Source organism: Primulina huaijiensis, chromosome 8, assembly GCF_012295235.1.
Source record: "Primulina huaijiensis isolate GDHJ02 chromosome 8, ASM1229523v2, whole genome shotgun sequence".
In the NCBI taxonomy this organism is placed as follows: Eukaryota; Viridiplantae; Streptophyta; class Magnoliopsida; order Lamiales; family Gesneriaceae; genus Primulina; species Primulina huaijiensis.
The window spans coordinates 16,277,972-16,304,771 of NC_133313.1; the positions used below are offsets into that span (position 1 = coordinate 16,277,972).

Sequence of the window (26,800 nt, forward strand, 5' to 3'; positions counted from 1 at the left end):
ACTTCATATGCTCCGTAGATGATTTGTCGACGTGCCACACAGACCTGGACTTCTTCATTGTCGGAACATCACCTCTGACGCTGTCATTTGCAACTTCTCTTGTATTAGACTTGTGAAACTTAATTTTGAGAATTTCATTTTCTTCAGTGAGATTATTAATTTGAATTCTTGCCTTTTTTAGGTCATCTACAGCCTTACTGCATTCTGATTTAAGACCAGCTCCTAAAACTTTGATCTCCATAAGCTCGTGCCCTTGTTTTTCATACTGACTCAAGGTACTTTCTCTCTCTTCCTCATACTTGTTCTTGTCCGCTGTAATGGATGTAAGATTCCCGTGTAAATTGGAAATCTCTGCTTGAAGAGTCACCATCAAATCATTGCATTTGGTCAATTCTTTCGACAAACTCGCGTTTTGGAGGACCGCTAACTCTCTTTCCTCTTCTAGCTTCTTTCCCTCTTCTGATAATGATCTCAAGGTCTCATTGGAATGTTTGTTTTCAGCTTCAAGAGATTCCAATGTTCTCTTGTGCTCTTTCAGGTCAGCAAGAAGAGTATTTTTTTCACACACTAAACAATCCTTTTCTTTGTAAAGCTGCCTTGTGTCATCTCTCAGCAATGTCACATTTTCTGCCAATTTGACATTTTCCAATTGCAGCAACTCTAAAGCAGCCTTGCACTCAGCTAATTGTCCCATCATATTATTGTTCTCGAGCAATATATCTTCTTTATCTTCCAATAGTTTCTTTGTCTCCTCATTCATCATTTCGAGCTGCCCATTATAGCTTTCAGTTTCAGCCTGCAAGAATGCAATTAAATTTCTGCAATCAACCAGCTCCAAAGCCAGGCTGGATGTGTCCCTTCGTTCTTGCAGCTCATTAGCTTTGGCCGAAACAGCCTCAACCTCAGCATTTGAAAACCGAAGATTCTTCTGCAGTTCTTCCCTTTCGGGAAAAAAATTCAAAAGTTCATCGCTACATCGCCCAATTCTTTCCTCCAGGATATCATTATTTCTTTGAATTTCAATGACCAAAGCATTAGACACAAAGTCTTGATCAATTAATTTCTGTTGCTCAGAAAGCTGTAAATGAAATGCATCTCTGACAAAACTTGCCACATATAATTCTTATTTCAGCCTCTCAACAGTGTCATGAACAGCAGAATCATGAACCGCGGTATTGCTTGCCTCTCTTAATTTCTCTGGAAATATTGACATGAACAAGAACTTGAAATCATCTTCATCCTTGAAATCATCTTCATCAAGGGTCTGTAATATTTCTGCAAGCTGGGAAAGTTTGATCAAACCTCCATCTAGTCCAGATGTTAAATCCACTACTGCGGATCTCCTCTTGATATGACAGTATCATAATTCTTGGAATCAAGACATCTTTTTTCAATAACCTCAGGGTTCACCTTAGTGCTTTGGTCACCACCATAAACACCCGATACATCAAAGATTTCTCTTTCCTTCTCATCTGACAATCCTGATACATCCTCTCCCATGAAACCACTCACCTGAGACCTTACAGCTGACACTATCTCTGACCCAATAAAGTGATGAGTGCAGACTGAATGGTCATCCCCCTGTTGAGATTCTTCTGCATCATCGTTGGTTACAACAGGTAATGAAGCATTGTCAGGCTCAATGGGCGGTATTGCCTTCTGTGCATTCTCAGCAAACTCATTTGGAGAAATACTACCATCTCCTTTAACCTGGGCCGCCATGCCTCCATCAATTTGGTTTTCACTGGAACGGCCAACTTCCTTCATTACGCATACCCACAAAATTTTTAAGTCAACTTAATAAACAAATCAGCAACTAAATTGCAAAAGAAGCCAACATCGAGAGTGAAGGAACAAACCTACAACTGTTACCTGCTCTTCTGCATGGGGTCTCTCCAGTTGGGATGTAAAATCAGCGGGCATGGGTATTCCAGAATCTGGAGAGTTTTCTCTTGGAGCAACTACGTTTGGACTATATGACACATAATATTTTGCATCCTCAGGAACCAAAGAAGAAAATCTACCTGTTCGTAGTATCTCAGAATCAATCTCGCATGCATCACCAGCACTTTGATTCAACATGGTGTTATTTACAGAAGCCTCTGATTGAATCTCAGCAGTCTTGGGAGGGGAAGCTGTGTCGAGAATAACAGCCTTTCCTGAAAGTTTATCAGTGGAAACAGTGGTATCATTTGCCACCAAATTCCCTCTAGCATCTAAATCTGACAAAGCACTAGTGTCTTGGGCATCATGATTAGATTTTTCTCCATCTGCGACATTTTGAGTTACAGCAGCTTCAGAGGCAGCGTCGACACTTGCATCATGAGCAGATTTACCAACTTTAGTAGCTTTAGCCGTGGACTTGCTATTGCTGCCTTTATTATCTTTCTTCTGCCTGAACTTCTCAAGCTGACAAAAGATTTTGTTCAGACTTCACAATTTAAGATGGTGGACCTACGTTTCTACACATGAAATGCCTCAATATTTTCCATCAAAAGCATAAACAATATACAGGTCCAGCTCTTCGACTGAGTAACATTAAATTCTAATTTTAACTTGAGCTTACCCGACAAGAATGAACTGAAGAAAAAAAATATGTAATAAGATTTTACTTTAAAGATTTCACTAGAAGAACAGCTTCTAATGGAACATCTATAAACTGGCTACAAGAAAATTAACTTTAATATTTCTAACAAAGCTGTTGTAGATATTTTAACAATTAGCCTCTCAAAAAATTCCAATTTAAAATGCACAAGAAAATTATTTCGGCAAGCATGATTCAAAAGATGTTCAAATTCCACATATGATCTTGATCTCCAACCTTACAATCACGCTCCACCCTGTGTATTTGCAATGGGGAAATGTAGGATGCCCACGAGTTAGTTTGTATCTTTTAGTTTCCTAACTACTGTAAGAAGAAACAAAACCGGTTTATTTCAAGAACAAAAACTCGAAATACAAAGCGTCAATATTCTCTGAATTTCGAAGCAAGAAAAGTAAAACTAACAATTCCAGCATACGCAAACCTCATTATCTATTGAAACGCAACATTATGCCAATATGGAATTCACTTTTCTTCAACAAAGCCCCAGTATAAATAACAGGTTTTGTAGAAAATCTTGTGTTTGCCTTTAAACCAAATAAAACAAAAGGAAAAGAAAAACAGTACCTTTTTACGGCCGCAGACAAGCAGATCGGTCCGGCTCTGTAATATTTCTGCAAGCTGGGAAAGTTTGATCAAACCTCCATCTACTCCAGATGTTGAATCCACTACTGTGGATCCTCTTGATAAGACAGTACCATAATTCTTGGAATCAAGACATCTTTCTTCAATAACCTCAGGGTTCACCTTAGTGCTTTGGTCACCACCATAAACACCCGACACATCAAAGATTTCTCTTTCCTTCTCATCTGACAAACCTGATACATCCTCTCCCATGAAACCACTCATCTGAGACCTTACAGCTGACACTATCTCTGACCCAATAAAGTGATGAGTGCAAACTGAATGGTCATCCCCTTGTTGAGCTTCTTCTGCATCATTGTTGGTTACAACAGGTAATGAAGCATTGTCAGACTCCATGGGCGGTATTGCCTTCTGTGCATTCTCAGCAAACTCATTTGGAGAAATATTACCATGAGTTACAGCAGCGTCGACACTTGCATCATGAGCAGATTTACTAACTTTAGTAGCTTTAGCCGTGGACTTGCTATTGCTGCCTTTATTATCTTTCTTCTGCCTGAACTTCTCAAGCTGACAAAATATTTTGCACATCAAAAAATTGAAGTATATATGACAGAGAACTTCTGAAGATAATAATCATTTGACTCAGAAAATGTCAATCATCAGTGACATTCCCTTCCCTGACAGGTATATTACTAAATTCGAGACTTCACAATTTAAGATGGTGGACCTACGTTTCTCACATGAAATGCCTCAATATTTTCCATTAAATCATAACCAATATACAGGTCCAGCTCTTCGACTGAATAACATTAAATTCTAATTTTAACTTGAGCTTACCCGACAAGAATGAACAGTAAGAAAAAAAACATGTAATAAGATTTTACTTTAAAGATTCCACTAGAAGAACATCTTCTAATGGAACATCTATCAACTGGCTACATGAACATTAACTTTAAAATTTCTAACAAAGCTGTTGTAGATATTTTAACTATTAGCCTCTCAAAAAATTCCAATTTAAAATACACAAGAAAATTATTTCGGCAAGCATGATTCAAAAGACGTTCAAATTACACGTATGATCTAGCTCTCCAACCTTACAATCACGCTCCACCCTGTGTGTTTGCAATGGGGAAGTGTAGGACGCCCACGAGTTAGTTTGTATCTTTTAGTTTCCTAACTACTGTATGAAGAAACAAAACCGGTTTATTTCAAGAACAAAACCTCGAAATACAAAGCGTCAATATTCTCTGAATTCCGAAGCAAGAAAAGTAAAACTAACAATTCCAGCATACGCAAACCACATTATATATTGAAACGCAACATTACACCAATATGGAATTCACGCTTCTTCAACAAAGCCCCAGTATAAATAACAGGTTTTGTAGAAAACCTTGCGTTTGCCTTTAAACTAAATAAAAAAAGGAAAATAAAAACAGTACCTTTTTACGACCGGCGGCAAGCAGATCGGTCCGGCTCTTATTCTTGTCCATCCAATCCGATTCAATCCACTGTTTCACAGTCTCCATGCTCCACCATCATCATTAAATTAACTCGATCTCCACTTTAAAATTCCCCAGAAAATAGAAAAAATTAAGATATAAATACCTAACTGTAACAAATTGCACAAAATTTGGTGTTAATTTCAGAATTATAAATAACTAAATCATAATTACTTTATTCTATAAAAAATCCATACGAATTGTCAGTCGGGTCGGTGGGTCGAATTGCAAAAATAATTGCCTCCGAACCAGACGACTGACCAGAGAATAGAAAATAAATTGTAATAGGATATTTAGAGTTGGGAATTAAAGAATTCAATTTGGATATCTGATTCAATTAACACCAAATTGCCCATAAATTCCTATTTGAGTTCTGACCTTTACGGTCAGTACCCAATCGTTAATATATTTATATTCAATGTCTGACAAATTGTATTTGTCTGTTTAAACTCCACAATGAAGAGGAAAATACTGAATTACCCTCATATTTGATTAAAACACATTACTACCCTCCTTCTTATTTTATTTTGCTGATGCTAATACTTTATTATTGTATTATATCTTCTCTCCCTTCTGCAGCGCAGCTTCGATCGATTGAAAGAATATCACCACAAAGAGGGAAAGCTTCAATTGAGACGCAGAAAATGGGGAAAAAAAGGCGACAAACAAATCTGCAGAAGCTAGCACCTCTAATAAATGTCGAAGAACTAGAAATAAGAAGAAATCCAAGCAAGGTACGAACGAGAACCACATTTTCCTCAATGTCTAGGGTTTGTTAATTGTGGAAACTTTTTTGTGGTTTTGAAACTGTTATTGTTTGTTTTAGGTTATTGACAACATTTTTTCCCCAATTTATAGCCTTTGTTCTTGATATTGTTATTCATTCGATTTTTTAGTTGTACTGTTAATATTTTATGAAATTTTGATTAAATTCAAAAATTAGTAATTGTGCTTGATTTCGAAGCTGTTGTTCCAAATTCCTTGTGTTATGCACAATTCAATTTTTATGTGATTATTTATTTTTCCGTCTACTGTTGTGCCCAGTGCAATTAAATTTTTTGCGTCTAATACCATGCTAGATTTGTAGATCAAATAGACATGTCTAAATGCTATTTTTTGTTTTGTGTATATGCAATTATGTTCTGTTTCTTCTTCTTTTTTGTAATTGTGTTTATAATAATTATTGTATAATTGTTTTTTGTTTTTTAATGTAGAAACTACTTCAGAAGACAAACTAATTCATGATTATCATGAGCAGAAGAGTGGTAAAGAATATTTTTCACGATGTTCCCCTTCTTATTTTAAAACTGTGATGGGAGAATTGAAGACAATTCTAGGTGAGCAGCATATGAGTCGGATAAATGATACTGCTTTAGTCAAATGGATTGATATGCCAGTCCTTGCTATTAGTAGTGAGCGGATTGATTATTTTCTAAACAGATTTCAAGGTGATTCATGTTCTTTTTTTGTTGGTGATAACATTACGATCCCTTTCAAATCAGCTGATTTCTCTATTGTGCTCGGCCTACATCACATTGGACAACCAGTTGACTTGGACCTGAAACTGAAGTCCAAATTCTTGACACGTCATTTTGACGGCAAGGTCACCAATGCCAACCGAATAGCCATTTATGAAAAATTGATTTTCCTTGCAAGAAGTGACGATGATTGTGATATTGATGATTTTGTGAGAACTTTCATTTTGTTCATTTTCAACTGCATAATATTTCCCACGGGCAATTATATCACTCCTGGATTTATATTTCCTTATCTCGATGATCTTACGATATTTTTTAAATATGCTTGGGGAGATGCTGCCTTCCGATTTTTATATCAAGAAATATGTCAGATCGGGAAAAATCTTTATGTTGATGGATGCACGGTTGGATTGATGGTTAGTATTCAGCTTTACTAATTATGATCTTAGTATTTTTCATTAAATTTTATTTTATTTTTTGTTTTAGGCTTGGTTATATGAGACAGTCCTAGTTTTAGGAGTAAGGCGTGGTTTAAATGTTTACACTCGGTTGTTTTGTTTGTGGAAAAGCAAGATCCCACTAAATGCAGCTGACACTGAAACATTGTTGAAACGCATAGATTCAACTCAGTTACTTATAATTATTTTAGTTTATTAATCTAGTTGTGCAAAATTAATGTTTAGTTGATTGACAGTTGTATTTTATTTTTAATTGTGAATAGGTTCTGTCGATACATCCATTTTGTGAGGTGGAGAAGTTGTTAGTGGACATGAATCTTGTTTTAAAGCAAGAAACGGATAGATCTGAAGTAAAACGTTTTGAGAAACTTGTCATGAAACAAATGGATGATATAAAGATGCTGAAAAAGAGATGTGCTGAATTAGTGGGTGAAAAGGTTCGACGTAGAATGAAGGGAAAAAGGTTTGTGGTGGATAAACGTGACAATGTTGTTGAATTTGAGGAAAAGGTTGATAAAACAGAAGAAAAGATGACTTTTGAGTTAGCACATGATGCAAGAGCTAACTTTGGTGATGTTGTTGACGTAGTGGTAAAAGAAGTTGTTTCTGATTTGGTTAAAGAAAAGAAAGAGTTAGATGAATCTCATTCTTTGAATGCTTCGGTTGATGAGAGCAGTGGTGGTAGTTTTGTTGCTACTTCTGAAGTGGAGAAGAAAACTATTTTTTAATCTTCAATTGCGGATCATATGAGGGCTAGGGATGATCATGTGAAGAAAAAAAAGGTTCCATGTTTGTGACTCCACCTAGCTCAACACCAAGACGTAAGAGGAAGGTGACAAAACAAGTAAATGAAGTGTCAATTATTTCCAAATCGATTGTATTAAGTTTAATTTAGTTAACTCAAAAGTCATCTTTTCTTCTGTTTTATCAACCTTTTCCTCAGATTCAACAACATTGTCACGTTTATCCACCACAAACCTTTTTCCCTTCATTCTACGTCGAACCTTTTCACCCTCTAATTCAGCACATATCTTTCTCAGCATTTTTATATCATCCATTTGTTTCATGACAAGTTTCTCAAAACGTTTTACTTCATATCTATCCGTTTCTTGCTTTAAAACAAGATTCATGTCCACTTACAACTTCTACTCCTCACAAAATGGATATATCGACAGAACCTATTCACAATTAAAAATAAATACCACTGTCAATCAACTAAACATTAATTTTTCACAACTAGATTAATAAACTAAAATAATTATAAGTACCTGAGTTGAATCTATGCGTTTCAACAATGTTTCAGTGTCAGCTGCATTTAGTGGGATCTTGCTTTTCCACAAACAAAACAACCGAGTGTAAACATTTAAACCACGCCTTACTCCTAAAACTAGGACTGTCTCATATAACCAAGCCTAAAACAAAAAATAAAATAAAAGGTAATGAAAAATACTAAAATCGTAATTAGTAAAGCTGAATACTAACCATCAATCCAACCGTGCATCCATCAACATAAAGCTTTTTCCCGATCTGACATATTTCTTGATATAAAAATCGGAAGGCAGCATCTCCCCAAGCATATTTAAAAAATATCGTAAGATCATCGAGATAAGGAAATATAAATCCAGGAGTGATATAATTGCCCGTGGGAAATATTATGCAGTTGAAAATGAACAAAATGAAAGTTCTCACAAAATCATCAATATCACATTCATCGTCACTTCTTGCAAGGAAAATCACTTTTTCATAAATGGCTATTCGGTTGGCATTGGTGACCTTGCCGTCAAAATGACTTGTCAAGAATTTGGACTCCAGTTTCAGGTCCAAGTCAACTGGTTGTCCAATGTGATGTTGGCCGAGCACAATAGAGAAATCAGCTGATTTGAAAGGGATGGTAATGTTATCACCAACAAAAAAAGAACATGAATCACCTTGAAATCTGTTTAGAAAATAATCAAACCGCCCACTACTAATAGCAAGGACTGGCATATCAATCCATTTGACTAAAGGAGTATTATTTATCCGACTCATATGCTGCTCACCTAGAATTGGCTTCAATTCTCCCATCACAGTTTTAAAATAAGGAGGGGAACATCGTGAAAAATATTCTTTACCACTCTTCTGCTCATGATAATCATGAATTAGTTTGTATTCTGCAGTAGTTTCTACATTAAAAAACAAAAAACAATTATACAATAATTATTATAAACATAATTACAAAAAAGAAGAAGAAACAGAACATAATTGCATATACACAAAACAAAAAATAGCATCTAGACGTGTCTATTTGATCTACAAATCTAGCCATGGTATTAGACGCAAAAAATTTAATTGCACTGGGCACAACAGTAGACGGAAAAATAAATAATCACATAAAAATTGAATTGTGCATAACACAAGGAATTTGGAACAACAGTTTCGAAATCAAGCACAACTACTAATTTTTTAATTTAATCAAAATTTCATAAAATATTAACAGTACAACTAAAAAATCGAATGAATAACAATATCAAGAACAAAGCCTATAAATTAGGGAAAAAAGGTTGTCAATAACCTAAAACAAACAATAACAGTTTCAAAACCACAAAAAAGTTTCCACAATTAACAAACCCTAGACATTGAGGAAAATGTGGTTCTCGTTCGTACCTTGCTTGGATTTCTTCTTATTTCTAGTTCTTCGACATTTATTCGAGGTGCTAGATTCTGCAGATTTGTTTGTCGCCTTTTTTCCCCCATTTGTTGCGTCTCAGTTGAAGCTTTCCCTCTTTGTGGTGATATTCTTTCAATCGGTCGAAGCTGCGCTGCAGAAGGGAGAGAAGATATAATACAATAATAAAGTAATAGTATCAGCAAAATAATATAAGTAGGAGGGTAGTAATGGGTTTTAATCAAATATGAGGGTAATTCGGTAAATTCCTCTTCATTGGGGAGTTTAAACATACAAATACAATTTGTCAGGCATTGAATATAAATATATTAATGATTGGGTACTGACCGTAAAGTTCAGAACTCAAATAGGAATTTATGGGCAATTTGCTGTTATATTATCATAACATATAACAAATTATAAAACCACAATAATCTCAACTAGTGCACAATTTCATGCTTGATAAATTAAAATATAAAAAATTATCAAAACTAAACAGGGACATAAATCTAATATATTTTACCTCCGAATATTTTGGTTGCGGATATGTTCGTTTTTACTCTATGCCCTCAATTCAATCATGCTGAGCTTCATACACATATGAAGATGAATCATATTTAGGACATCATCGTCGTCGTTCAAAGTCACGTGCATCTTGTGTTGGGGGGCTACGTAGTGCATAATCATAGCTTCAGGAGTAATCTCAGCACATTTTTTTTCAAGCCTCTCAAAAATGTCCATCAAACTACAACCGCTGAAAATTGAAATCACAAACAACTGTTTCTTGCATTTACAGCTACGCAAAAACGACAGGTTGCAATACCCACTTTCATATTCCATTTTGCACCTAATACAAAAAACATACAAAAGTAATTGATATGCATATTTCAAGACTTTAAAGAATTTTCAGAAAATTTTTAAACAAAATTAACAACTTTCTCATTCAAGAACTAAAACATAAAAATTGAGGATAAAATTGCATTAATCGAGAAATCTAAAAATAATTTATGTATTCATCTTTACACTGCTTTGTATTCAAATAAGACAGCCGTATGATTAAGGCCACAATATATTTGTATTACTTTTACGTTATTCTAAAAATCAATCATAATACAAAACCCTAAATTTTCAAAATTCAATCAGTGAATTCAAAAAAGTAATGAATTTAAAAAAATAAAAACACATAATAACAATCAAAAAACATAAGAGAATCATTAAATTGAAACAAATAAACAAAAACTCACTCGTCCTAAAAGCTGGAATTTCACAAAAAAATGAGAAAGTTTGAGGAAAGAAACTCACATTCACTTTATTTTCCCTTCGATGAATTTTTTCTGCACGACGTCTTCAAGATTTTGAGCTTCAAGTAAATGATGTTTCACACAGACCCACCATGGGATTTCTTCTCACGAAGTAGATGGAGGGATTGGGGTAATAGTATTAAAATCCCAAATACAGATGGATTCAACAAAATAAATAAGGGTAAAAATGGGTTTTAATTAAAAATGATGTCAATTAGGTAATTTGAAGTTTACAAGGGAGTTAAAACATATGAAATGATTTTGTCAGGGAGTGAGAATATATTTGTTTTACACTAGGGACTGAACCCAAACTTTGAAATGGTATTAGAGATTTTAATACAATTACCCCTTCAATTAATGTAGTAATATACGTATATATGATTTTTTTTTGGTTATGATATTAATTTTAAATATTTTTGTGGAATGATATTAATTGAATAGAACGAAGAAAATTATTAATATAGAGTTTATGTTATTTTGTTGGATAATGATGATATGATAACTTATTTCTAATATTTTGTTATTTTTTTATAATATTTAATTTATTAATTTTCATATTTTTTTTATTGTTCTTAACAATTTAGTGAATATTTATAATTTACTCGAAATAATTTTAATCTGAGAAAATACAATTATAAATGATAATATAATATATAAGTAGGATATGTATATTCAATCATCTAACATATATGAAGACAACGACGAAAAAAGATATAAAAATGAATATGATAAATAAAAATAATAACAAAAAACATAAAATTTTACTCAAAACCGACTCATTCTCGTCCACAATGTTATACAATAGCGAACAGTTAATTATACAAGTCGGAGAAAAGAAATCTAAGCCCCACAAGTTTGGGCCTGATTGAGGTAGACTACCAGCCCATTGTTAAAATTGAGGCCCATAAATTATTAGTTAAATTCCTTCATATTATGATCAATTGCATATTTGCATTATTTTTCATGACTTGAACTTTTAATTGTATATCACATATTCAATATTTTTTTTAGAAAAAAGAAGATGCTAAAATAATTATTGACCACATGCATACTAATAAAAAAAATATTTATACAAGATCGAATTTGAAAAAATTTAAAAAAGTTTAACGTTCTGTCAATTTTCTAAATAATTTTGTCCAATAACTTTGAAATTAAATTAATATTTTAGTTAGATGGTCATGATTTAAAAAAATATTATAATGATCATTGCACTATACTAATATCGAATTTTGATTAGTAAGATTGATTTTTTTTAATTGAAGAAGGAATTATATGTTTTAAAAAATAATCATTATTAATCGTCATGATAAATTTAATGAAAATTTGAACATTTCAAAAAAGACGATAATTTTTAATGGGCTCAAATCAATTAAATGAGTTTATTTTCTAAACTCGGATGTTAAAAACAAATTTAATCATATGCTAATTGAGTTAAGTATAGAAAATATGAAATGAAATGGGAAATGTAGTCGTTAAAATGAACAAATAATATACTCGAATGCAATCGGTCAAAAAGAGAACGAGCAAAAACAATGTAAATATCGAATTGACTAACATTTCTATTGTCTACACTTCCAAGTAATCAAACTAAAAACATATTTAGGAAACAATTACGTATGCATTCCTTATCATTACTCCCAGATGACAAGATCTACCAGTGGACAATGGAAACCTGTAGAACACAGGGTGACGAAGGGAAAATTATCAACAATATACGCAAGCTTAGCTCGGCTACGATCTTGAAGGTGTAGAAATATAATGGGCAAAAACGAGGATTAAATCTCAACCCGCAGTCGAACTAAGACAGTAAACGAGGGTCTTTCAGTTGAGTAACCAATTGTTTGAACTCAACCCATAGTCGTATTAAGTTGCTTGGGCTAATTGGAAAGATCAATTTTTTTCTGCCAGTTCAAAATGGCTTAAAATGTAGTTCCAAAATTTTCAAAAATTATTGTCGAACTATGCAATTTATGAAACAACCTAGGACATCATCATAATCAAATAGCATAAAAAAAATATACGCACTATTCATTTTCAAATTGCTCAATTAGCTCGATCTCGGAGAAGACAAAGCTTTTAGCGCTTTTTCAGCTAAACACAAGTGAAATAAAGCGAACAAAAACTAGTTAACAAAGAAAATATTTTCAGGCGCAACAAAATATATATTTGAATAATTTAGACTTGTGAGAAAAATTCACGATGCTATGCGCGCGTTTTTTCTTTCGTAGCTTTCACTATGACGTCCAAAACTAGAGCTTGCATTTTCAACCAACTAGCTCAATCAAATACAAACAGGTGATAACTGCGTGTTGAAATAACATTTACCTCAGCTGCTTCCTTTTTGCTTGAGAGTGATCTTGTCGCCCAAGCTTAGAGCTATTCCTTGGGTTTTGCTCCTTATTCTAATATATCCGCTCAGCTTACCATCTCCTTGCTTTTCAATGCTCACATTCACCAGAGCATCCTCTCCAAAGACACTCTTTGCATACAAGTTAGCAGCCAGGAATCCACATCCACCTTCCAAAGCAGACCTAGAAACATAAAATCCAACCAGATTACTTGTCAAAGCCACATAGATCCAACAAAGAATCGTTTAAAGAGAGAGAGGTTCACATTAAAAATTTTAATTGTGAAAATGCAAGTCAGTATTATGATACCCTTTTTTCATTTCAAAAAGAAAGGAAAAGAATCCTTTCAAATCAGGAATAGAAAAATCACAACCTACCATTCTCCCCACACAAAATAAACCCCTACCCACCCCAAAAGAAAAAATACAAAAGCAGAATAAATCAAAACTGGAAAACATAAGTGACTTACGGAGCTGTCAGACATTTCATATTGGTAGAGTTGATGATATGGTCTAGGAATTCTTTCTCGTCTTGAATTGAAGTGTTGACAGCAACCTGTGATGGGTGTGTTACATACAGGGATAAAAGTTAACCAAGTCATAGAAAGAAAATAACTGGTGTAAAATTTAATAAATGAGGAGTGTAAGTGCAGGAGTACAATAATCTGAATTTGGCCAGACAGGATCAACTGAAATGGTAGGGAATAACCAGGATCCGAAATATGCCAGTAAAATTATATGCGAATACACACTAAAGATCATGGAATGAACAGGTCTAATTGTCCTCAACTACATTTCATACCCAATATCACCTTGAAAAAGTTAAAAGATTGCTTGTGCAAACACCAGGTGAAACAAATGATTAGCTTAAAATTTTCAAAAAATTCAAGGAATCAACATATTTAATAAAGTAATTAAAAAGAGGATCGCATACTTCTATTAATAAAAAAAATTATTAGTTAGATTGATTTAACACAGGAAATAGTAAGGCCAGAAACTAGGGTATGAAAAGCGACTGCCTAGCTTGCTACCACCTACCAATATGACAAAACATACTACTTGGGCCATAGTCCTGTTTTATCAGATAATTGTTTTTCTGATTACCTTACCTAGCAATTTCTAACGAGTATTACACGCCATTTTTTATAACCTAAAATTACAAGACACTACCTCCGAGATTCTCCAAACATGTCGTGAGAGCATTTTTAGCTTATTTTAAAAAGGTTTCTTATATGGTGCAAGTAACAACTATCCAAACACGTAGCATCAACAAGAATTATTAAAGAGCTTGGACAACTGCAAGGTTCCGCTTTATGCCCCTGCAATCATCATAGGTTGCTTAAACTTACCTGAAAATTAAAATTAAGGCAAATTCCATTCATATGGAAATTAAGGATCTGGATTAATTAATAATGAAAAACTGATTGCATTCATGAATTTTTTCTGCACGACATATAGTATTAAAATCCCAAATACAGATGGATCTGCAAACTGCTGGAGATATGTAGTCCATAATGTCAATGTGGATGTCATTGAGGACAATTACGTTTCGCCCAAGCACATTTGAAGTCTCATAAACTATGTTCCCAAAAATTACTCCAGTCTCAGTAGAAGAAACCTTAATGTTAGCTTTTATTTGTTTGCTAGATTCAGGAGCAAGTGTATAATTCTGAGGACGTTCAACCAGTTTAAGATCACCCATTGTTGCTAGCTCCAAACAAAGGTTCTGGAGGGTTTCCTTAGTTCTATTGATAATTGTAACATCCAAGACGATATCATATTGATGAACTGTCACATATGCTTCAGCATATACAGGGTCACTAAATCCAGTAAGTTGAAGAATGCGATTCAGCTTGTTGGCATCATTTCCATCCTTCACGAATTCGCCAGTAGCACGTTTGAGGTCATCTTGGACCTCATCTTCCAGCTCCAGTAGGCTCATGCCCTGAGATACATATTAAAAGAATGTGCTAGATAAAACACCAGCCAAGAGAAGAGACAGAATGCAACACCTTTTTTGCTATACAATGCCATTACATTGAAGAAAAAAATACTCCACAAAAGGATTTGAAAATAAACATTCAAATTATAAAGCTCGCAGGATTCAATGACGTTCATCATGGACGATGTCAATGTTAAAAAATCCAAAGCTTCATAAGTTCTTACAATAAATTAAGAGTTCGATGTGGAAACAGACAATTGGCCTGTTCTGACAGGATTCTTACAAACAAAACTAATCAAGTAAAACTCATTCTCAAAGAGATCAAACAACAAAATAAACTATTAACAAACATAAGGAAATACAGTACCCAATGTTCAAAGTAAGAATCAATAAAACGTGACGTCGTTATTTATATGTTACCTTACGGCTTTTCAAGTAGTAGAAGTCAATAAGATCATCAGGTTGTGAACTAGAAATCTGAGCCTTTGCTTTAATTTCCTCGATCTCACGCAGTTGTTTGTCGGAGAGCATTTTTACGAAGCTCTCACGGCATGATTTCAACCAAATCTCCCTCATCTCGTCACCATTATCACAAAGCAATTTTATACAAACACAGATTCTGTCATATGAATCATTATCCATTGGGTGAGGAAGAACTGAATATTGCCCAAGCTGAAGTATTGAGACCATTATTAATAAGGCAGTGCTTGATGTTTTATTCACTTCGCTTTTTGACGATTGAACCTCTTCTAACCTCAAAACGAGCTTTGTTAATGTGCAACAAACAACTGCCCCAAGGAAAAAGTCACCTGTTAGAAGAAGGGATCTAAGGTTTTCGGCAGATGACGACCCCTGCACCACAGTGGGTGGAGAGAACACAGTCTCAGAGGCGGCACTTTGAGTGGCATAAGTTCCATCAGCAAGAATAGCTGGCCTTTTAGATGAGGCAATAATAGAGTTAGCCTGTGGAGACTTCTTGGAAGAATCATCTGCAGCTTCACTTTCTTCGGGAACCGAGAAAAAAGGTAGGTCTCCAAGGCATTGTTTTATTGATGTAATGCCACTCTCAACTTCAGATAGAGACAGACAATACTCTCCAATAATCCAAAGGGCACAAGAGAAGACTCTTGCAGCTCGTATCTGATAGAAGGTGTCGAGCAATCTCGTCACAATTGATACCCTTAACCTTGAATTGGTCTCAATTATTTCCCTCACAAATACAATAACATCCATGGAAGAGGCAACATTGCTATCTCCCAAGAAATCCATCAACAGGTGAACAACTGTGCTTGCCACTCCAGGGAACTTTATTGCACAAGAATGTATAGCTTGAATGAGCATTTGGCGGTACTCAACACCCTTTTCAAGTTCCCCTCCCTGAGTCTTCATGACTTCCTTTTTCAAAGTAAGGACAACCTCGTTCACATTTCTGGGTGTAATCAACTCAAGGACAATATCAAGTGTCTTTCTCTGAATATCAAGGTTTGGACTTGATAGTGCCCTTAGGATATCCATCATCATTTCAACCATAATGTCCATGTGGGAGGACTTCAACTCGTTCAATCGATCGAGCACAATCAGCTTTACATTGTTGTCACTCTGAGACATAAGAAGCTGACAGTATGTATTAGCTGCAGCCCTAATGGCTGATGGAGCTGATGATAAAGATACAAGAGTGCCAGCACATTCATATATAACCGCAGCTGAAGGCGCATTCAACAGCGATATTATGATTTTTATATACTTCCCTTTCTCTGCCTTATTTGTTCTGCAAACTTTCTTAATCAACTCCAAGACAACCATCTGAAGCAGCTCCCCCCACTCGGATACTCTATCAGCATTTGTCAAAAGATATTTAATTGCTTGATCCTGTGCACAATTGTAAAGCATTAAGAATGCATTCCGCTTAGCTGAAGGGTCTTGATCTGATGATAGAACCTTCTCTATCATCTCAGGTGCATCAACCAAAAGATGCTCACATTGAGGAAGTTTGTAAATTGACATGATTGCAAGGATTGCATTCCGCCTGACATAAGGGTGTCGATGCTCCAAATTGGAAAGAATCGAGGGAATCAAAGGCTCAAAAATCTCAACCTCGTTCAACCTACAGAGGAACCTCAATGTCACACCACGAATGTACTCATTCGGGTGCTGAAGATTATTCCTCAAATTCTGACAAATCAATATCATCTCCGGTAAAACTTGGCCCTTCGCATCAGTTTTCTCAATAATTTCCAAATAAAACAGTAAGAGTTTCTGGACAGTGTGGTCATCAGAAGGCAGAACATATCGAACAATTGTGATAAACAGCTGAGGCAGGGATTCACCATTAAGTAACAACATTATAGCTTTTTTCATTGCATCAATTTTCGCAGACACATCACTATTTTCCAGAGCTTCCTTTATCTCATTGGCAAGGGCGGATGCCCCCTTCTCAAAGTGGGCTAGCAAGGAGCACGATTTTTCCATTTCCTCGTGCCCTATTTCACCAGAAAATAAGTTCACAAATCACGATCACGTCGCACAAAATTCATCACGTGAAAATCAAAAATAAAAAAAATTAAAATATAATCACGAACCAATGCACCACGCAACAAATGTTTCCAACAGTCAATCATCACAGACAAAAGTAAATCAATACAAAAACAAATTAACGCACAGTTAGATCCAGGATAAAATATGCAGATTCACAGATAAAATCGTAAAATCCCTACGAGTTATCATTACCACGACTTTCGATTATATTTCCAGTGATAATAAAAAAAAAATCAAAGCAAAGTAGTACAGCAAAAAATAAAATTCCGATCCGGACGCAATTCGGAGAATAATTAATGTCACCTGAAAGAAGAGAATAATTGGATCGAACACCTCCGGGAAGTAATCGGAGGGAGAGATTCCGACGGTGACACCAGATCTGTGGAAGTGTAGTTGTCTTTGTTAGTGATGATGTAGCGTAATAGCAAACGAGCGAGCAAGAACCGGAGTCGGGAAAAATTCATTTAATTTGTGAAATTGTTGAAATTTAATATTTGAATGTTGAATGTTTAAATGTTGAAAATAAGACTTGTAAATGTTGAAAATAAGTGTGTGATGATGTAGGTAATGATGATTTTATTTTTGGATTATTTGTAAATATTTTCTATAAATAGATCTCTCATTTGTGAAGAAAATAACAATTGAGTTGAGAGAAAAATATTATAAAGTGTGTAGTGTGATAATTTTGAGAGTTTGAGATTTTTACTTTTTACCGTAAATTTTTACTTTTTCACAACACGTTATCAGCACGAAGCTCTAAAAGTCCCCCATATTTTTCCAAGCTCCAAAACAGAAAAAAAAAAAAGGATAACAAAAGTAATAATATTTATTTTACTATTTATTTATTGTGTATATACTTAATATATAATATAATGTTATAATAAAATAAATTTTTCAAAAAACTTGTTATAAATCCTGGGAGGACGTTAAGACGACATCCCACACTCCCGGTAAGGGATACTATAATATAATGTTATAATAAAATAAATTTTTCAAAAAACTTGTTATAAATCCTGGGAGGATGTTAAGACGACATCCCACACTCCCGGTAAGGGATACGACAAGTATAAAAGCCTATAAGATTTTTAAACAAAATATCTTATGACACTTCATTATAATATTGTGATATGATATACATAATTATTTAAAACATTACTAATATTATATACACCATATTATTACCATAAAATTATACAAATACATACATTTATTTTCTTGTACACCAACGGTCATAAACGATAACAGAACGGCTAGTTTTTGCCCTATAAATATGATCTCACAAACATATTCAATCACTCCAACTTTCTCTTCTTCTCTAAAATTATTATTCATCAAATTTTTGAAGAAAAAAGAAGATGACTTTCACAAAGTTATTTTTAATTATTTTGGTTATAATTCTCACGAATCTTGTACTTATCGGAGAATATCCTCCTCATGTGTTTTCTTTATTTTTACGAATGCTTGTATTTATTGTTTATCCATTACTTTGTATTGTAATATTCATTAACTAATAAAATGCATCGTAATTTTTTTTAGTACCACCATGTCAAACTTGGCAAAACTCGAATTCATTGCTCTTGATATTACGGTGAAAAATTATATGCCATGGACTCTCGATGTAGAAATGCATCTTGAGTCATTAGGTCTAAATGAGAGCATAAAAGAAAATGGCATATGCACATCACAAGAAAAGACAAGAGCCATGATATTTTTGCGTCGACATCTCGACGACGGATTAAAATGTGAATATCTGATTGAAAAAGATCCCATGGTTTTGTGGAAGGGATTAAAAGAAAGATTCGAACATATAAGGGAAGTTATACTTCCGACCGCCCGGGATGAATGGAATACGTTGAGATTCCAAGATTTTAAGAAAGTCAGTGATTACAATTCAGCGATGTATCGAATAATCTCGAAATGCTTGAAAAAACATTTTCCACTTTTCACGCATCAAATATAACTCTACAACAACAATATAGAATGCGTGGATTTGCGAGATATTCTGAACTCATCGCCTGTCTTCTTGTGGTGGAAAATAATAATGAGCTGTTAATGAGAAATCATCAGGCACGACCCACTGGTTCAACGGCATTTCCTGAAGTAAATGTCGTAAGCAAAAATGAATGTAAACCTGTAAACCAAAATCATAGTTATAGACAAGATTTTGGTCGAGGACAAAATCGTGGACGTGGACGTGGACGTGGTCGTGGACGCGGCCGTGGTTTTGAAAATAATCGAGATAGTTATTTCTATCACTCATCTCAAAAGAGCGTCTCAAACCATCCACCGAAAAGGCATCATGAGAATATGAGGGTTAATGAGAATCATTCAAAAAGATTTGAAAGTTCTTGTTTCAAATGTGGTACTCCAGGACATTGGTCCCGTATTTGTCGAGTCCCTAAGCACCTTTGTAAACTTTATAAAGAATCATTAAAGGGGAAAGAAAAGGAGACCAATTTTACTGAACACAATGAACCTTTGAATAATTCAACTCATTTTGATGCTGGAGATTTTCCGATTGATTTCTCAGACAATGACCAATTTGCTGGTGGAATAGATATGTAAAAAAATTTTATTTTTCCATGTACTTGTATGATAATATTTTATCATGTGTTAAATTTTTAAATATGTATTGTATTGTATTTTATTTTTATAAATGTATTGTCAATAATTTTATTTTATTGCACATTTTTTTTGAAGTTCAAATATGGAAAATGCTATGAACCAAGCTGAAGTTTGCATACCTGATAGTGGTACAACGCACACTATCCTCCGAGATAAAAGATATTTCTTGGAACTAAAACAAACAAAAACAATGGTGAATACAATATCAGGTCCTGTAGACTTGATTAAAGGATGTGGTAAAGCACAATTTTTGTTACCTAATGGTACAAAATTTTTGATCAATGATGCTTTATATTCACCACAATCGAAAAGAAATTTGTTGAGTTTTAATGATATATATTCCCATGGGTATGATACTCAAACAATGAATGAAGGGAATGAGAAATATATGTGTCTTACCACATATAAATCAGGAAAGAAATATGTGGTTGAAAAACTACCAATGCTCCATACTGGATTGCATTATACAATATACGTCCCATTGAATCAAACATGGTAATTGATAATTCTTCAATATTAACCAATTGACAGGATCGGTTAGGACATTCTGGTTCAACAATGATGCGAAAAATTATAGAAAATACACATGGTCATCCGTTGAAAGACCAGAAGATCTTTCAAAATAATAAGTTTCAATGTAAAGCATGTTCTTTTGGAAAACTTATTATAAGACCATCAGCAGCCAAAATCCAAACTGAATCACCAATGTTTCTTGAACGTATTCAGGGTGATATTTGTGGACCAATCTATCCACCATGTGGACCGTTTAGATACTTTATGGTATTGATTGATGCCTCCAGCAGATGATCACATGTATGTCTATTGTCAACTCGAAATATTTCATTTGCAAGATTACTTGCTCAAATAATAAAATTGAGGAATCAATTTCCCGATTATACAATCAAGAAAATTAGACTTGATAATGCTGGTGAATTTACTTCCCAGACTTTCAATGATTATTGTATGTCTATGGGAATCATTGTTGAGCATCATGTTGATCATGTACATACACATAATGGATTGGCTGAATCATTGATTAAACGTCTGCATATGATTGTTAGACCAATGATTATGAAAACAAAGCTTCCTATTTCTATATGGGGACATGCAATTTTACATGCCGCTGCACTAATTCGCATCAGACCAAGTGCATATCATAAATACTCCTCATTGCAGCTTGCATTTGGTAAAAAAATCATACATATCTCATCTGAGAATTTTTGGATGTATGGTGTATGTGCCTATTGCACCACCTCAACGAAAGAAAATGGGACCTCAAAGAAATTTTGGTATTTATATTGGTTATGATACTCCATCAATCATTCGATATCTTGAACCTCAGACAGGCGACGTGTTCACATCACGTTTTGCTGATTGTCATTTTAATGAGGAAATCTTCCCAATGTTAGGGGGAGACAAGAAACATACCGAAAAAGAAATTACATGGTATGTATCATCATTGTTACATCTGGATCCAAGAACACAACAATGTGAAAAATATGTGCAGCAAATTGTGCACTTGCAAAGAATAACAAATCAAATATGCATTTACAGATACAAAAGGGGTAACTAAATCATATATACATGCTGTAAATGCTCCTGCTCGAATTGAAATTCCAAAGAAACAAATTGAACAAAGTCATGATGTCATAAAACGCCTGAAGCGTGGAAGGCCAGTCGGTTCCAAAGATAAAAATCCTCGAAAAAGAAAATTCATAGAGAAACACAATGATCACAAAATAGAGAATGATGTTCCTGAAGAAACACATGATGATCTCAAAATAGAGAATGTTGTTCCTGAAGAAACACATGATGATGAAAATGTTCTGTCAGAACCACAAACTGACGATAATCATGAAATCTCTATTAATTATATTAATACTGGAAAAATATGGAACCGAAAAAATATAAAAGAAATTGATAATATATTTTCTTATAATGTGGCAATCGACATCATAAACGATAATGAAAAATCATGAACCAAAATCTTTTGGTGAATGTAAAAATCGGCAAGATTGGATAAATGGAAAGATGCCATCCAGGTTGAATTGGATTCGCTAAATAAACGTAATGTTTGTGGACCTATAGTCCTTACACCTGAAGGTGTAAAACCTGTTGGATACAAATGGGTTTTTATTCGAAAGCGAAATGAGGAAAATGAAATAGTAAGATATAAAGCTCGACTTGTTGCACAAGATTTTTCTCAAAGGCCTGGAATTGATTACGAAGAAACGTATTCTCCCGTGATGGATGCAATTATGTTTCGGTATTTGATTAGCTTGGCAGTATCTGAAAATTTAGAAATGCGTCTTATGGATGTTACAGCTTACTTATATGGATCACTTGATAGTAATATATATATGAAAATCCCTGAAGGATTTAAGATGCCTGAAGCACAAAGTTCAAAACCCAGAGAATGTTATTCTGTGAAATTACAAAGATCATTATATGGGTTAAAGCAATATGGCCGAATGTGGTATAATCGGCTAAGTGATCATTTGATGAAAAAAGGATATGTAAATAATTCAATATGCCCTTGTGTTGTCATTAAGAAAACAACATCCGGATGCGTAATTATTGCTGTATATGTTGATGATTTAAACATCATTGGAACGAATAATGAAATTCATGAAGTTGTGTCATACTTGAAGGAAGAATTTGAAATGAAGGATCTTTGAAAAACCAAGTATTGTTTGGGTTTACAAATTGAACAAAAAGAATGTGAAATATTTGTTCACCAGAAAAATTATACAGAAAAGATCCTTAAACGTTTTAATATGGATAAATCAAATCCTTTAAGTACTCCAATGTTTGTTAGATCATTAAACATAGAAAAGGATCTATTCCGTCCATGTGAAGATGATGAAGATATTCTTGGTCTAGAAGTACCATATCTAAGTGCTATCGGTGCCCTTATATATCTTACAAATTGTACAAGGCCTGATATATCTTTTGTTGTAAATTTATTGGCAAGATTTAGCACATCTCCAACAAAGAGACACTGGAACGGAATTAAACATATATTCCGTTATCTACGAGGAACGACAGACTTGGGACTTTTGTATTCAAAAGATGCTAATCCAAGTATAATTGGTTATGCTGATGCTGGATACTTATCTGATCCACACAAGGCACGTTCCCAAACTAGATATGTATTTACTCGTGGAGGCACTGCAATTTCTTGGCGTTCACAGAAACAAACGCTCGTAACAACTTCATCAAATCATGCCGAGATTATTGCACTACATGAAGCAAGCCGTGAATGTGTGTGGTTAAAATCAATGACCCAACATATCCATATCTCATGCGGATTATCATTCGACGAGAAGCCTGTGATACTATATGAAGATAATGCTGCATGTGTTGCTCAAATGAAAGAAGGATACATAAAAAACGACAGAACTAAACATATTCCTCCTAAGTTTTTCGCATTCACCAAAAAGCTTGAGAAGAATAAATGTATTGATGTTCGTCACATTCAATCAAGTGAAAACTCATCAGATCTCTTCACAAATGCACTTCCTACGACAATATTCAGAAAGCATATATATAATATTGAGATGCGCAATCTACGAAATTTGTGAAGAATTGTTCGTATCAATATGAGGAGGAGTTTACGTGACTGCACTCTTTTTCCCTTACTATGGTTTTTCTCCCAATGGGTTTTTCCTAGTAAGGGTTTTAATGAGACAGTACAAAAACACGTAATGAATACATCATCGTATCATGATCATCATCACAAGGGGGAGTATTGAAAATTAATATTTAAAATGTGTATGTTGAATATTTGAATGTTGAAAATAAGAGTTGTAAATATTGAAAATTAGTGTGTGAGGATGTAGGTAATGATGATTTTATTTTTGGATTATTTGTAAAGATTTTCTATAAATAGATCTCTCATTTGTGAAGAAAATCACAATTGAGTTGAGAGAAAAATATTATAAAGTGTGTAGTGTGATAATTTTGAGAGTTTGAGATTTTTACTTTTTACCGTAAATTTTTACTTTTTCACAACAGAAATATGATTTTTATTCAATGATTTAGAATTTTTTTTGTTTTTATTGTTTTTTCTCTAACAATCCAGTAGATATCACTTCTTTCACATTGAAATTTTTCAACGTGTTTATGTAACAAAAATAAATATTGCATCAAACACATTAAATATACATAAACAAAGATAATAGAAAATTAAAAAAAATTTATTTTGAAATATTACACGTTGTTTTACTTTATTTTTTTATTTTTTTATGAAATAAATTTTAATTTGAGTAATATGAATTTAATTCTCATCACAAGTGTCATGTAGGATTAAATCAGAGTCCAATAAATTACATTCGATGAAATTAGTTGTTTCGGGGAAGAAACAAAAAAAAAAACTTTCAAGTTATTATATGAAAACCAAACTTTGACAAATAATATTTTACAATTTGCTTCGTGTAAAACTATTATATCATTCACAAATATTTTTAAAAAAATTATTTTAATTTTATATGTTTATTTCGATTAGTGACTTTTATTTATAATTATATCGCTATTATTAGTTATAAGATTCACATGATGAATATATTAAAACTTAATAAAATATAATTTTTTTTTTAAAAAAAACTCTTAAAACAATATAAGGCGGAGACCCTAGCCCATTGAAAAGTTAAATGAAAGCCTGCCCCTTGTTTAAAATTTCTTAAAAATAGGTATAGGCACCTCAAATTTTTGAGGTGTTTACCCAAGTTTTCATGCAATAAATGATAAATTTTGTTTATACTCTAAAGACGATAAATTATATTTGTATATATTTAATTGTATGAGTTCTTTTTTTAATGCATTACAATTATATAGATATAAACTAAACTAAAACAGTTGTAGTTTTTTTGGTAAAATAATATAGGAAACAATATATACTTTGAGTTTTTAAAGCGATTATGAAGTTTGATTTATTTGTGTAAGAAAACTTAGGGATGCTAAATATGGGGAGCATAAAAGTTAGTATTATAGATACCAAAAATAATAGGGAATTAGTTTATGTATACGAAATATATTTGGGTGTAAATTGATATATTAGATGTATGAATATATATACTTGAAAATGTTTAAAATAATACTCTTTAATTTGGTAAAAGTTGTGTATGCATGTTGTAATGTGCAAATGTTTTATTTAAGATTGTTTAAAAAATAACGAAACTAACCAGTTTGAATGCAGCTAGGTAATAGGAATGAACAGGGAATTAGCAGCTAAATACGCGGGGTAATATTGAAAAAAAATTTTGTTTTGGTTTTTTTATGGAAAAGGTGACTAATAGCGATTAAATGTTTTCTAATTTTTGATAATTTTGAGTGTTAGGAATCAAAATCTAAAAATTGACTTGACTAAGAAGTAATGTATTTTACTTTATTTATCTTAGACATTCCATCAATAATGTTATTGTGAAGGTATGATTAAAGAATATGTTATAGTTTTGTTTAGTTATTGGGTAAGGGAAAAAAATAAATATTTCATATACGTTTGAAGTGGTTACTATTTTTAAAATTTAGAAATGGGCATGGTTTATACATATATGCTATTTTCTTTTGTATTTAAATGTTCTTTTTCTTAGAAAATTTAATGAATTATATTGTTTAAATAATGACATTTCTAGAAAATAAGGTATAAGATATGTTTAAAAATGTAAATGTTATAAACAAAATCTATTGCTAATCTTGGGTGCAGTTAGGTTGTAGGTGTTTAAACATAACAGATATGATTCAACATATTAACACAAATTAAGGAATGAATATTCACCCGTGCGAATATAACATTTTTTAATCTTCAAAAATATTTCAGGGGTTAGCAATAAGTAGATTTTACATATTTATTCGATTTTTAAAAATTGAATTTGATATTTATATTTCTCAAAAGCAGAAGTTTTTAAGTTGTTTAGATAATGAAGTGTGGGAGAAAGTATGTAGAGACTTAAAATTTTTTTATGTATTTTTAAATCAAAATTAGCACATTCTTAGTTTTGTGAACATTGGCATTTTTTATAAAGCTAAGAAACAAGCTATATGTTGGCTGAATTTTGCTATCAAAATATTAATAAAATCTAGATATAATAACAGCTTGATAATTTACATATATTCTATCTAATATTTTTCGACAGCACATACTTAGAAAGCACAAAAAACTTAGTTATATTCTTATTATTACAAGATCACTTCATTGCTCGTTTCTGCCTGTAAAGTTGTACCTGAAAAAAAAAATCAAATCCGATAATAAGGTTAGTTAAATCCTAGTATATTAACATTGGTATTGAGTTGTAGAAATTTAACTTATTATAAATAAAAATATCCAGAAAATCTAATCATATCATTTTAGCTTATTAAAACTAAACAGTTGGTGAAAATGTTTAGATTTTACTACATTTCTTTTTTTCTAATATTGTTATTAGACAAACTATTGCTTGTAGGTAATAGTAAGCAATAATACATTTGCATTAGCTATATCATATATTGGTATTTACTGAGCATATCCGTAATTCAAAGGTTATATATATGATTTATTGACTAAAATTAGAAATCAGCTAAATACATTAGTCATTAGCTAGTTCATTAATAACATGTTAAGTCAGATACATCTTGAAATGACTGAGAATAGAAAAAAATGGTATGCCAATAACATGAAATAAAATTATTTATGTACTGCAACAGGGAAAAGGTGAGTGAGTGTAAAAAATAAAATAAAGGCAATTTTTATACACGTAGATTCTGTGGAATATATTTTATCATTGTTAGCAGGTCAATGTAAATGTTT

At 33.0% G+C, this 26,800-nt stretch overlaps 4 protein-coding genes across 5 annotated transcripts; 1 reads left to right on the forward strand and 3 right to left on the reverse strand.

Moving 5' to 3' along the window:
- Window positions 1–1,329: 1,329 nt before the first annotated feature.
- Window positions 1,330–4,985, reverse strand: LOC140982474 (uncharacterized). Of its 2 annotated transcripts, XM_073448998.1 has the most exons (5): window positions 4,884–4,985; window positions 4,627–4,748; window positions 3,170–3,754; window positions 1,873–2,409; window positions 1,330–1,761 (listed from the first exon to the last, which is right to left on the reverse strand). In XM_073448998.1, the coding sequence occupies exons 2-5, from the start codon at window positions 4,711–4,713 to the stop codon at window positions 1,330–1,332; spliced, it is 1,641 nt and encodes a 546-aa protein (XP_073305099.1). In that variant the 5' UTR covers window positions 4,714–4,748; window positions 4,884–4,985. The 2 variants fall into 2 exon arrangements, with proteins under 2 accessions (XP_073305099.1, XP_073305098.1); XM_073448997.1 differs by lacking the exon at window positions 4,884–4,985 and having other exon boundaries at window positions 4,627–4,845.
- A 1,013-nt stretch (window positions 4,986–5,998) lies between these two features.
- LOC140982376 (uncharacterized) lies at window positions 5,999–7,166 on the forward strand. The gene is made up of 3 exons (XM_073448855.1): window positions 5,999–6,580; window positions 6,651–6,793; window positions 6,886–7,166. Exons 1-3 carry the CDS (start codon window positions 5,999–6,001, stop codon window positions 6,926–6,928), a joined length of 768 nt encoding a protein of 255 aa, XP_073304956.1. The 3' UTR covers window positions 6,929–7,166.
- A 159-nt stretch (window positions 7,167–7,325) lies between these two features.
- LOC140982377 (uncharacterized) lies at window positions 7,326–8,686 on the reverse strand. Its single transcript, XM_073448856.1, has 3 exons — window positions 8,105–8,686; window positions 7,891–8,034; window positions 7,326–7,800 (listed from the first exon to the last, which is right to left on the reverse strand). Exons 1-3 carry the CDS (start codon window positions 8,684–8,686, stop codon window positions 7,768–7,770), a joined length of 759 nt encoding a protein of 252 aa, XP_073304957.1. The 3' UTR covers window positions 7,326–7,767.
- Window positions 8,687–12,005: 3,319 nt separating this feature from the next.
- LOC140982566 (coatomer subunit beta-1-like) lies at window positions 12,006–17,861 on the reverse strand. Its single transcript, XM_073449125.1, has 6 exons — window positions 17,695–17,861; window positions 15,277–17,336; window positions 14,376–14,859; window positions 13,385–13,472; window positions 12,893–13,098; window positions 12,006–12,239 (listed from the first exon to the last, which is right to left on the reverse strand). The coding sequence occupies exons 2-5, from the start codon at window positions 17,323–17,325 to the stop codon at window positions 12,894–12,896; spliced, it is 2,826 nt and encodes a 941-aa protein (XP_073305226.1). The 5' UTR covers window positions 17,326–17,336; window positions 17,695–17,861; the 3' UTR covers window positions 12,006–12,239; window position 12,893.
- Window positions 17,862–26,800: the final 8,939 nt, after the last annotated feature.

Excerpts from the sequence above, each read along its gene's own strand:
- LOC140982474 (XM_073448998.1), bottom strand. The coding sequence starts at position 4,713 with ATGGAGACTGTGAAACAGTGGATTGAATCGGATTGGATGGACAAGAAT. Across the intron at positions 2,410-3,169 it reads TTGTCTGCGGCCGTAAAAAG|CTTGAGAAGTTCAGGCAGAA; the intron begins GTACTGTTTTTC and ends ATCTTTTGTCAG. Across the intron at positions 1,762-1,872 it reads GACCCCATGCAGAAGAGCAG|GAAGTTGGCCGTTCCAGTGA; the intron begins GTAACAGTTGTA and ends TGCGTAATGAAG.
- LOC140982376 (XM_073448855.1), top strand. The coding sequence starts at position 5,999 with ATGGGAGAATTGAAGACAATTCTAGGTGAGCAGCATATGAGTCGGATA. Across the intron at positions 6,581-6,650 it reads GATGCACGGTTGGATTGATG|GCTTGGTTATATGAGACAGT; the intron begins GTTAGTATTCAG and ends TTTTTGTTTTAG. Across the intron at positions 6,794-6,885 it reads AAACGCATAGATTCAACTCA|GTTCTGTCGATACATCCATT; the intron begins GTTACTTATAAT and ends AATTGTGAATAG.
- LOC140982377 (XM_073448856.1), bottom strand. The coding sequence starts at position 8,686 with ATGGGAGAATTGAAGCCAATTCTAGGTGAGCAGCATATGAGTCGGATA. Across the intron at positions 8,035-8,104 it reads GATGCACGGTTGGATTGATG|GCTTGGTTATATGAGACAGT; the intron begins GTTAGTATTCAG and ends TTTTTGTTTTAG. Across the intron at positions 7,801-7,890 it reads AACGCATAGATTCAACTCAG|GTTCTGTCGATATATCCATT; the intron begins GTACTTATAATT and ends AATTGTGAATAG.
- LOC140982566 (XM_073449125.1), bottom strand. The coding sequence starts at position 17,325 with ATGGAAAAATCGTGCTCCTTGCTAGCCCACTTTGAGAAGGGGGCATCC. Across the intron at positions 14,860-15,276 it reads ACTACTTGAAAAGCCGTAAG|GGCATGAGCCTACTGGAGCT; the intron begins GTAACATATAAA and ends TATGTATCTCAG. Across the intron at positions 13,099-13,384 it reads ATGAAATGTCTGACAGCTCC|GTCTGCTTTGGAAGGTGGAT; the intron begins GTAAGTCACTTA and ends TTATGTTTCTAG.